This window comes from Acanthaster planci, linkage group LG06 (genome assembly GCF_054643075.1).
Source record: "Acanthaster planci isolate LZ-2023a linkage group LG06, COTS_SCS, whole genome shotgun sequence".
Lineage (NCBI taxonomy): Eukaryota > Metazoa > Echinodermata > Asteroidea > Valvatida > Acanthasteridae > Acanthaster > Acanthaster planci.
In genome coordinates, this window is record NC_141782.1 from 2,366,592 (window position 1) to 2,378,678 (window position 12,087).

The 12,087-nt window shown below is 39.4% G+C and overlaps 1 protein-coding gene across 5 annotated transcripts in view; it reads left to right on the top strand.

Moving 5' to 3' along the window:
- The first annotated feature begins 3,562 nt into the window (after positions 1–3,562).
- The window catches only part of septin7 (septin 7), a 48,764-nt gene continuing 40,239 nt past the window's right edge, over positions 3,563–12,087 (top strand). For 2 of the 5 annotated variants that reach the window (XM_087137688.1, XM_087137691.1), the window contains exons 1-2: positions 3,563–3,906; positions 7,999–8,104. In XM_087137688.1, coding sequence (XP_086993814.1) covers positions 3,880–3,906; positions 7,999–8,104 — 133 coding nt within the window. In that variant the 5' untranslated portion in view covers positions 3,563–3,879. Of the gene's footprint in view, positions 3,907–7,998; positions 8,105–10,371; positions 10,501–12,087 lie in introns of those variants that run through there. The other 3 variants (XM_087137689.1, XM_087137692.1, XM_087137690.1) reach the window with 2 other exon arrangements.

The following is a 12,087-nucleotide window of genomic DNA, read 5'->3' on the forward strand; positions in this document are numbered from 1 at the left end:
AATCGCCACTGCGTGTCGTCGTGAGTCATTTTAATTTTATGCATTCCATTCCATCCCATTCATTCTGTCTGGTATCAGTTCTTAGAAAGGGGGAAATATTTCTAGCAAAGTAAACCATTGAGGTACATGTAGCTATTGGTCCGGTAGCACCATGAATAAACCGAAGCCTGGTCACAGTCACTACTTGGCTCATGGCAAATGAAGACATGCAGGAAGAGGGTTGACATTGTCATCAAAATTAATTGAGTAATGCTGAAAAGGAGTTTGGCACAGTACATAGAACCTTTGCTGATTCAGAGATCTCACCCAAAGATCCATGTAGTCCAAATAATACAAATCTCAGCCATGTCTAGTTTCTGGTTGTGTACCTCACAGTTTGTCTTTCATTTATTAACCCTTATGTGCTAACCTGCTGATACATGTAGGGGTGAGGGCTGAATCCTAAATTCATTGTGACACTCCAAAAAAAATTGCCAGTAATATAAAATGAACAGTGAAGTATCTATTGTGTCTAGTCCCATCATTGTAACCAAAGTTAATGGTCATTAAATTGAACATGAAAATTTATTGCCTTTTTTGTAATGAGTTTACGTCTGTATGTATGCACTGTCGAGATATGTGAACTGACATTTTTGTCAGTGAACTTGTGAGGTAAACAAATTCCCACACTCAGGTACATGTACCGGTACATGTAAAACTCTGCCAGTTACCAACAGAAAAAAGGGAATTCTTCATAGACACCGTGATATGACATATTCTGTATGTCCAACTTTTGTGCTGGAAAAAATATTCTTCTTCTCTTGGAATAGCTGAAAAGTAGGAGAATGTAAGTATGAGATCCATGCCCTCCGTCGGCCATGTGTACATGTACATCCCTTTCTGGTCACTTGGTCAGCCATGCCTGCTGAAACAGCAGAAATGCTACTAATGAATTCATCTTGGATGTCCAACTGTTTCCTAAGATGCTTTGAATGAGCAGAGGAAAATGATAGCATTCCCCAAATAAAGGGTTGAAAGGACAAGAGTAAAATGTATATTATGAGGCACTGTTTATTTTGTAGTTATTATTTAATTTATTGGAAATGATTAAGTCTTTTGTTTAGATCAACTGAGGAAATTTTCAACCAGCAAAATTATTTTGTTATTGAATATTTTTTTTTGGGGGGGGAGAGAGGGAGGTACTCTTTTTACTCTGTTTTTCTTGTTTGCTTTTTGTTTCATAAAAATCTCCCAACAAAGTTTCCTGTTAGGGTTGGTTCATTATTAAGGAGAAAACGAAAGTGAGCTTTCAGTGTGATCAATAACTATGCATTTTATATTTTCACTGGGATATTGGTAATTTCCCTGCTGAATTTATGCAATATTTACATGAAGTACTGGTATAAACCAGCTTGCAGAGATTCGCCTCGAAAAGCCCCCAAAAGAGACAACATGATCAAAGACTGGAGGCTTGTGCAATATTTAGGACCTTGGTGCCACAGCAAGAGCTACATGTACATGTACATGGCAGAAAATATCATGACTTAGCAAATCATGTACTAAGCTACATGTACATGTACATGTATTAAAGCCAAACTTAGAATGAGAACCATTCACAAGAGAACTCTGTGTGGGGCTTGCCTGTTTTGCTAAGCAAATGTTTTCTCTGCTCAGTGAATGTTTATGTTGAATAGCTGAACTCGGCAGCAGGTGTCACAACTTGGCTGATGACATGGCCATACCAGTCATGACACCTGAACCCGTGTATGGATAGCTGCTCCATTGTAATTTCCATGTTTGATTTGCCGCTGTTTAAGCCCCCCCCCCAAATACTTTGCTTCCTGTTTCCCGACGGACCCAAATTTTTTGGCATGACCCTAAAATTATTGGCAAGTTTGGAAAAACAAATTTAAATAAATTTAAAAATAAAAATAATAAATCCTGTTGTCTTTTCTGTCTTCACAAAACACCTTTGAACAACCTTTCATGTCAAAATCCTTTTTTTAAGTATATGTTTTCCTACTTAAATTTGCAACTTGTGAAACGAAACTGTTATTTTCACAAGGCCCCGTAGCATTTTGCTGTTGACCTACTCACCCCATTTTTGAGGGGCATGTAATCAGAAGCAGAACTATTTTTTCTGATCATTATCTCTTAACATTACAACTTTTTATCTGTGATTGAAGGACCTTCAGTTACACCTGTACCTTTCATGTAGATGCAGGACTGATCTTGGCTAGGCCTGCAGGATTTGTACGTAGACACATTGTACAATGTTGATGTTTTCTGCATTGTTGGTAAAAAACAAAAGGTAGCGAAGGCGGCATTGTTCCTGTATGCGTGGGTTAACCATTGGAGCAAAAAATATTGTAGTAATCTAATGAGATGACGTCATTACTCACTGCAGTGGCACCGCTCATGGAGGGTCTTGAACTTTTAGCACATGTCCAGTTGACAAATATCACAACACCCTATCGGTTGACATGGCACATGTAACATGTGCTTGGCACTTGTGCTGTGAACATGTTGCCACTGCAATGATGGCTTGGTTCTGATTCGGTCATTCAATTTACAGTTGCAGCTACATGTACCTGTCTAAGTTTTCCAGACAATTTTGTTAATCTGTTTTCACCAGTGCAAGAATTTGCACTGGTGGTTGTACATGTATTATTAAGACAACACGAGAGCAGCCGCAAACATGTGTACATGTAAGTCCGGAATGAATCATTGTTCTTGACTGTTCACGTTTGGTCTGCCTGATCCTTAATTGCTTGAGACTTGAGTTGTCACTGCAAATAATGTATTTTTGTGGGGGGGGGCTTGGTTTTTGCAAGTGCAATTACCCATCATGAGTAGGTCTATGTACAGATGTACATTAGCATTTGGTTAACTTGAGAAACCTTGCCTGGGGGCAGTGCCTTACATTGTTAACAGTAGTCCCAGAACCCTTGGATCTGCGCAATGTATAAACCATGGCAGGAGTCCAGTGTACGTGCATTATAAGCTACCTAACTATTACACCCTACAGTTTATGCCTGGCCTCATACCACCTTTGTCTCCTGCATAATGACTTTCCTTTTTTGAGGGAGGGTTTGTTTGAACTGTCTGACCAGAATCCATGTGACTGAAGGAGAGAACAATGGCTGTCATTGATGGCACAAAGCCTCAAGAGACTTAAGCCAGCGTTTACTTGTGGGCTGCAGGGGCTTATTATGGTGTGGCTGAGGATTACAGCCCCTGCTTGGTATGTTCAGTGGCTTTTTAAGATATGATTATTGCAGCAACTGAGATTTTTCTACTTTTTTTTTTTTACCCCAAGTAATGTAAATGTGAAGTGGGATTTTGAGTTCAGAAAAATGAAATGAAAGGCCCACGTAATTAATTGTTTGGACTGATAGAAGTTGCCCACTGAAACAACCCCTGCCTGTAGAGTTTAGATAGCCAAGATATGGTTTCCTTCATCCAAGGCCAACTTACCAGTGGTGCCTGTGATATCATAACCCCTCTTTAATTTCACCGTGACCTGTCGGGACTGCAAAGGTTAACTTGCTGGAGACAGGAAGAATGCTCTGAATTCGAGAACGCCACAAGTCTCACAGTCTGTGTCTGTGCATGTGTGTGGTTAATGGCGATCAGCGTAAGGCTATGATTTATGAAGCTCCCGTCACTGCCTGAGATCCTTGATCGCCCCCACAGAATCACCCGCACACATCATCTGGGGAGACCGCCCGGTTGAACGTTTTTGACCAAACTGGGAAATTATTGTCACACAAACAGTTATTCATTTCTGGATTTGTTCTCTTCTTTCTCCTCTCTCCAATATCGGAATATTTCCCTGACTGGTTCCACCTGGACATCATTTGTCTGTCGGCTGACTGTCCACGATCCACCATACCCAACATGCCCGTGCTTACCACCCTGACAGCTGTAAGTATACCCTTTACTGGTGTCTGGTCTGCTAAAGTGCAGTGTTGATTGACTGAACAATCCCCAGTAGAAGTCGGAAACTGTTATTTTTTAATGTGGTAATCCACCCTAGGTATTGATAGACTTTGGGTAGTAATTTATGGGGTAGATGCCCTCGCCATTTGTCATCATATTTGGTAAACTTTTTAAATTCCCAGGAATCCTTCACTGACAGTAACGGGTACACCTGTTTTGGGGAGTCCCTTTTCATGGTTCCCAAATTTCAGGTGTTCCCCCCATCCCGGGGAAATGTTTAAAAAATGATTGCAGAAAGATATACCTTTGCAACCAGCATGCCAACATAACATCTGATTGCAAACTGTGCAAACTTAATTTTTTTGTATATACATGTAAAGTGTGTCTTTCCAGAAAAGAGGTGAAGCTTGAAATCAAAAATTTCCCAAACAATGTCCAGTAATGCTTTGTATTGTACTTTATTGGAACTCATCTCATTTTGATCGTACAGTATGTGTTTCTGGTTTGCCACTGGGCACTTCCAGAGTTTCACGTTACTTTAAATGTACAGAGTGTTGAAAAAAACACAAAAAGAGGTATGCTAACCCAAACATATCTTCAGCGTTAGATAGTTCTGTATATTCATAAACACAGTTGGACCTCATACACACTGATACACATAGATACATGTATGTGCATTTTACTCACATTTTGTATGTAGCCTACCTGTACATGTACGTCGCTGCCATAAAAATACATCCCCCGTCTTTCTTTAGTAATAGATTCATTAGTATTCATTTCTCATGAATATTCATTTTTATGGTCTAATCACAATCGTCCGTTGACAAAATAGAGACTACGTGTTGTATTTTGAATACGGGTCGTTAGCATGATTTCAATGTGAGCTGGAGCTGAGGGACAGAACACCTTCAAACTGTTTCTTTCCTGGGATTCCTTGTACAGATGCACAGAATAAACCAGCAACCTCTAGCCCTTTTTAAATGCTCTCATTACAGCAAGGATCACATGTACATGGTTGACTTTAGGGCCACATGCAGTCACACATAGACTGTGGTTCACCACGCCCAGTAATAAAGACACAGAACTTACATGTAAAAACAGGAAAAGAGTTGTGCAATGAATGTGTCGTACATGTAGGTACATTGACATGTACTTACATGTACATGTAAGTACATGTACGTGTAGTAAATGGGGATCCGAAACCACATTTCCTCTTGTTTTGGAACATTTCATATCAGGTTGTGGTTTGGGAATCGAAATTAAAGCTACTTACCAGTACATGTAATGGAAGATTTCATCCGGAAAATGTATCTACATGTACATCTACCGGTATGCGCGTGTACATGGCACACTTTGATCACAGATCCATGTACATGTATATGTACACATAGTGAAACTTGGAACAGTTTTCAAACACAAAGAAAAACACACAGTTGTTATAAAAAAAGACACAAATACTAACATCCATTTTACATGAACATGCTCTCTATAGAAACTTTAGATGTACCATTGTACCGGTACATAAAGGATGTACATCATGTGTCTACATGTATGTGTAGTTTTTCCAATATTCACAACAGTACACAAAGAATAGTACATCGTCATTGTTACACGTTCATGTACATGTGTGTACTTGTGAGTGAAGAATTTCAACCTTCAGTGTAAAAGTTCAGTAGATCTTGTGGCTTTGGCTATGTGTTGTAGTAGAAAGGTACATGTACATGTATGTAGTTGTATGCCATCAATAAAACCCATACAGCAAGGCTAAAGCAAATTGAACAGGTTTTTTTGGTTCAACTAAATACAGTACATGTAATTAGTTGCACCGAGTATAAGATTGAAGTACTTGCATGAATTAACAGATGTTGTATGCAGATTAATAATAGGAACAAACAGGATTTACGTTGTAATATCCTTTGAATTGCAGATCATGATTCATCACATTTGTCAGTGAAATCCCATCTGATCCTACAGGCCTAATTCCTGTCAATATTGTAGTTGAGACACCTAAGTACGGTAGTAGCAGCATTGCAAGACCTCTCAAGACCAACACAAATGACCTGCCTCACAAGCATTCCTTTGTCATTGTTCCTCCCAGTATTTGTGACTGGTTTGCGAGGGTGTGGACTACAGCACTAAATGAATACTGTAGCCACGCACAGTTTCGTGTGTTTATTTAGGGAGAGGGGCCGGGAATAAAATGTGACAACTGAAGGGGACTGGATCCCCATCCCCACAGAAGGTTGGTGTGCTCCTCTCTGTCCTCTGTCCTGTACTAAAAGTTCCAACACTGTAAAGACCCTGACCCAGAGTAAACCACAGCCACATGACATCACTTTCCTGACGGATCTTCAGTCAACCCTCACACCCCCCCCCACACGCACACTGTATGGCACTCAATGAACGGCAGGCATCTTGAATGTTCAGGGGTCTTACTCACTTCCTCTCTGGCCAGTCTAGCTTGGCCGCCAACTTCCCTTTAAACTTCAAGTGTAACTTTATACTTGGTGCTGTCAAAAGTTGCCGTCATATTTTGTCTTTTTCTCGACCCAGTCTTGATTTTTTTCAAGATGTATTTTTTGCGTTGGGAGATGTTAATTTTATATAACAGGTTGTGCCCTTACCCAACGTATATATTAGTCTTGATTTCTTTCCATAATACATTCACCATCCGCAGGTTTTGCATTTCGACATTTAATTTGAACCTTTTGGAGATCCCTGTTGAATTTCAAAACAACTGATTTGCACACTGTTTATTTTGTACAAATACTAAAAGTTTCAAACTTAATTATTTATTTTCATGTTATTCTTGAAATGTGGCACACATGGGTATGAGTTCAAATGAACAAATCTGTTGTTTAAGTAAAAACTCATTCAGTGTTTCCCCACTTCTATGCTAAAAATGGAAACAGGCAAGGTGCGTGCACAATGTAATTAAGTTGTAGTTTTGTACTGTACTTAGTAACCTGTCTTTATACCCTCTCGCGAAAGGACGATGCAAGTGAACTTTCTCTAATATTTTTTTTAATCTCAAAATGCTTTGTAGCGAACGTATCTCGTTCATGTACATATACGTACATGTATGTATGTAATTCTATCAACAGCCAAATTACCAGTATACAAGGAATTTTATGCATTTCAGTTTGTCGCAAAAAGAGACTTTACCACAGAAAAAGATTTTATCCAACCTTACTTTTCTGAAAATTTGCCAGTGAACTTTGTTATGTGGTACAAGGATATGAAATTTTCGGCAAGTGCTAACACACATGCATACAGTACGTATACATGCACACATACATGTACATGTATATAATGCCCCTCGGAATGTTTATTTGAAATGCACTATACATGCTTACCTTCCTGGATTGAGAAAACACAGCTATTAGCGGGGTTAAAGGAGTTTCACAAATGTCTGCCAAGAATTTTTTCCAGCCCAATAAAAACAACAGCTGTAAAAATGTGCATAAGAGAAAAAGAAAACACTTGAGGCCATCTGGTCTGTTTACGGTCCGTCTCTGAAACTACATGTAGCAGGGCCAAACCTTTTTACAAGTCTTGGAAGAGTAAATATTGATCTGGTATTGTACTGCGGAACTGTTAAGTGAGTTAAATGTGTGTGCGATCGTAATTTAATAAGATTTTTCTGCAATTGTTATTTTACTTTAAACCGTAAAAAAGGAAGAGAGCCGACAAAAAGGTTCCAGTACAACTCACCCAAGTTCCAGTTCTTCGGCCCCTTTGGCCGCAACCACCTTTGGGTCTTCTCTTGGTATCCTTCTGAATCCAACAAAATACAACAAAAGAAAAGAGCAAAGCCTGCTGAATCAGACAGAATCCAACAGCTGAAACAAAAGACCTTTTGTTCACTGCGCACATCATCAAAACCCCTGGGAGAGAGCCCATTGTTTGATATTGTTGGGTTTAGTGTTTAGTGTACCTTCATAGGGTTAAGTTTCGGTATTGTAACGTATTTGAAAAGACAGCACACATATACATGTACATGTGTGTAGTTTTTAGATCAAGAATAACGGGCGTTTTACTTTTGTGTATGTGTGGGTTTTTTGTTTTCTTGAACAGAATAAACCGAAGGATATGGAAGGATACGTGGGCTTTGCCAACCTGCCCAATCAAGTCTACCGGAGATCGGTTAAGAGGGGTTTTGACTTCACACTAATGGTTGTCGGTAAGTATTCATACCCACGAATCTTCTCAGTTTGTCAAGTGCAGACAGGGTAGAATCACTTTAAGGGGTGGATCGGTCCAACTTTATCTTGGTACAATTAAGTGTTCTTAAGCTTGCCAACAGCCGATCATGTATATTTTGCCTACATGCTTGGCACTCGTGTAACTTTTCTGAAGATGGATCTCTTGAGATGAGACCTCAACAGGTTTAGTTTTACAGCACCCTGCTTGTTCATGTGGTTGCTGTTGCCACTGATTGATTTGCTCAGGTGCTGTGCTTAAAATAAAATCCAAGTGAAACTTTGTAAACTGTTTATCCAGACGGTGGTTTGTGAAATCCTTGGCGCGTGGACAGAGAATCTGTTTTTGTTTGGAATCAGCACCAGTAATCTGCATTCAGATCATTGAATTTGTGTTGGCTGAACATGATTGGGTGCAACAGTTGATGTTTGACCAAGTGTGCTATGGCTCAGGGCTTCCCCCTGCTTATAAAAGTGTGAGGCAACCCACCTCACTGATTTTAAGACCACCCCAGGCTTTTCTGTTGAATTTTACCACTTCACACTTAAAATAGACAAAGATAATGAATAATAATAAATACTTCTTATAAAGAAATAAAGTATAAAATTGGATGAATATCTACATGTAAACCTAGCAGGAGCTGACGCACTGGAGGGAAAAAAGCAAAATAACTTAAGAATGTTTTTGAATAGATAAGTTTTAAATCATTCAGAATGATAAAGAGAGACAGAATAGTTGGAAAATTTGGAGTAAATTTACTATTAGACCATATAGAACTAGCATGTTCATGTATTTCAGGCCTTTTTGAGAAACGCACACGTTTGATTTAGGCACTAGAATTTAGGCAAAGTTTGTTTGACCACCTCAAGCATATCGTACATGTATCAGAACCCCAGGGAAACCCTGCTTTGGTTGGCTGTAGGTACATGTACATGTAGATATAGTTTGTTAGCATGCTGGGCCAAGCCTTCAACTATAGACTACAGGATTGGATGAATATCTGAACTAAGCAGGAGCTGATGCACATGGAGCAGGGGACATCTATCCAAAATTCTGTACTTGAGGGGAGGGGGGGAGTACTTGTTGAGGTTGGCGGTCTGCTCTCCAGATGGTTGATGGCCTGAGTAGTTTGATTGGAGCCCAGCTGTATCGTGTTTAGACATCATGCTGGCATCTGTGGACAGTGCTCACAATGCCTGAGGAAGGAACACTCTTCCAAGGCTTTTGTGGGCGAGGCAAGAAGGGCTTAACAGTAGAACGTGAAACTTTTCTTGCTTTGTAAATAACAATTTACATATATGTTTCTCTGTAGTAATTCATGATGTTTTGCACAGCCCAGGTTTTGAAGTTAAATTGCATATCCCCAAAACACCAAAATGGTTATGAGCAGGGCAGTTTGTTGACCTTTCAATACGCTTATAAAATAAATGGTCACATTTATCTGCAGTATTGTCCACCGTGAAGACAAATAACGGTTGTTTCAATCAAGGCAGCGCCACCCAGAAAAACACACGCTCACGTGCAGACTGTGAGTTTTCACTGATGAGAGTTGCCGTGCTCTGAATAATAATACTAATAGTAATCATAATACCAGAAATTTAGAATGTTCCAGTATCTGCTTAAACTGATGCTCATGGCACAGTTAAAGTTAACAAGAAATAATACAACATCCTTTGAACAGGTGGGTTTTCAGAGAAACCTCAAAGTCAGTGACTGAGGAGATGGTGCAAATATCTGACTGGAGTTGGTTCCACAGATGTGGGCTCGCACGAGAGAAGGATCTGAAAAGAATTGTGTTTTCCGGACAGCAAGCAGGAAAGCATGATGATTTCAGTTGCTGTGAGGGTCTTTTCTTATTTTCCTAAGGCTACAGCGTATGGTACATGTACTGCTGTAGAGTGTGGCACTTCTGTGTGAAATTCTTGTTTCCACTGTCCGTTCTTCCTCGTTTAGATCATTAGATATTGGACTCAGTATCACAGTTTTAAATGTGCTATTCCAAAGTGCGCTCCAGACCCACGCTTGCCTTTACATGTAAATGTACTTTGCTCAGGCCATTGCTTTTCTGGAAACGGTGTAAAACACGCTGTGTGTTTCACAGATTGTCTCAACAGAACAGGAAATAACTCTTTGTTACTGTTGATGAGGTACATGACGTTATGATTAATCTGTAATCAAGTGTAAATACCGGTAGCGCCTGACAAAAAGGAAGTTTGTTTCGGAGTGCATGCCCATTTCGAAATGAGGTAAATTGTTTGAGAATTTGGAAAGGGGGGATGGTGGCACATTCTTGTTTGCTGATTAACCTTGAGTTGAGGTGTATTTCACTCACTGAGACCTGGGAACAGATTTCTCCTTCAAAAACCATTAACAAAGGTAAGAATTTACTTGGCCTGCAATTCAAAGAGCTGAATGTTTACTTTGTAAGACAGAGTACTTGCAAAGGAGAAACATCGAGAGACGTCAGTATCATAAGCATTGCGTGCTTGGACTGCCATGCGGACTGGCAACTGTTGCATGGAAAATGGTACTTTCATTAGAGAGCTCAAATTGCTTCCAATGATATCTGCATGACTTTGTTCATACATGTATGTTGTTGGTTGTAAGCTCCTGGTCTTTCCATTGATTTTTTGGACTGTTATGTCTTTAGCAGAAGAAACCAGTGTACATGTACATGTATTAGTCTTGTCAGCATGCCATTCTGGTTCCCAGACCTGACAATTCTCCTGATGTGTATTAATAGTAGGTCTGTGGCAGTCGCCACCAGGGCGGAATGAAGAACATGATACAATGTAATAATATGTGTGATGTTGTCTCTGAGATGCATGATGAGCACGCACATTGTCAAAAGGTACACCTGCATGTACGGGTACATGTATGTAAAAGTTGCATACGCACTGGCACCACACATGTACACGTGTCTTCGAAAACAAATTACCGGTAAGACAAATTGAAAAAAGTTGTGAGAATTGCATAGCATGTCGAGAAATCCGTGAAGAAAGGAGATTTATACAGTGCACAGTAGACATTTGCGAGCATTAACTTGAGAATGCAAAAATCACCAAATGTGTTAACTTAAAATTAGGTTTGTGCCCCATCATTGACAGGGTACATGATGCATTAAAGACAGCAGCTACATCATGGACATTTTTAAGGCTAAATGTAGTGTCGTACATGTACATAGTTCACAGGTATTACAGGAACTGGCTGCTTTATTGCAATAGAATATGATACCCAGGTAGACAGGTGTGTCAATCTATAAATTAGGGTCCAATATGTTTTTGTGTCCCTGTCACATCTAATGTGTGAAATCTTTTGTAAGATTAGAACCCATTCAGTAATTCCCAAGAGTGATGAATTCATGCAAATTACATGTACCTGCCAAACGAATAGAAATACCGTTAGTTTGAAATCAATTTCAGTGATATTTCTGTGTCAAATTACGCAGGTCAGGTGTAACAGGGACACAATAATGCCACACTTTTGGACCCTGAATTTATAGAATGACCCAGATACACATGAAATATATTTAATCCCAAAATGCAAGGGAAAAGAAAGGCGTACATGTACACATACATATTCATGTGTGTATAAAATGCATTTAAATTACCTTGTACCCTAGCCCATTTTTTGTTTTCAAACTACTAGACAGAAACCGTTGACACTATTTTGATTTTTGTAAAGCAAGTTACTAATATGTTAAGTGGATTTCCCAATTCGGAACCAATTTTTTGCATTTACAGTCATACCGACTGTAAATGCAAAAAATTGGTTCCGAATTGGGAAATCCACTTAACTGGTTATGATGCACAGGCCTATGTATTTGATGAAATAAAAAAGGACACTCTTATACATCTAAATACTTTTTCAAACTTGTCAATAAAAGTTCAAGGTCAGGCCGCGAAATTAAGGGCAGTCAGGTAACTGGAAACTGATTTTTTTCCTTTGTTGGCCTTCACCCGT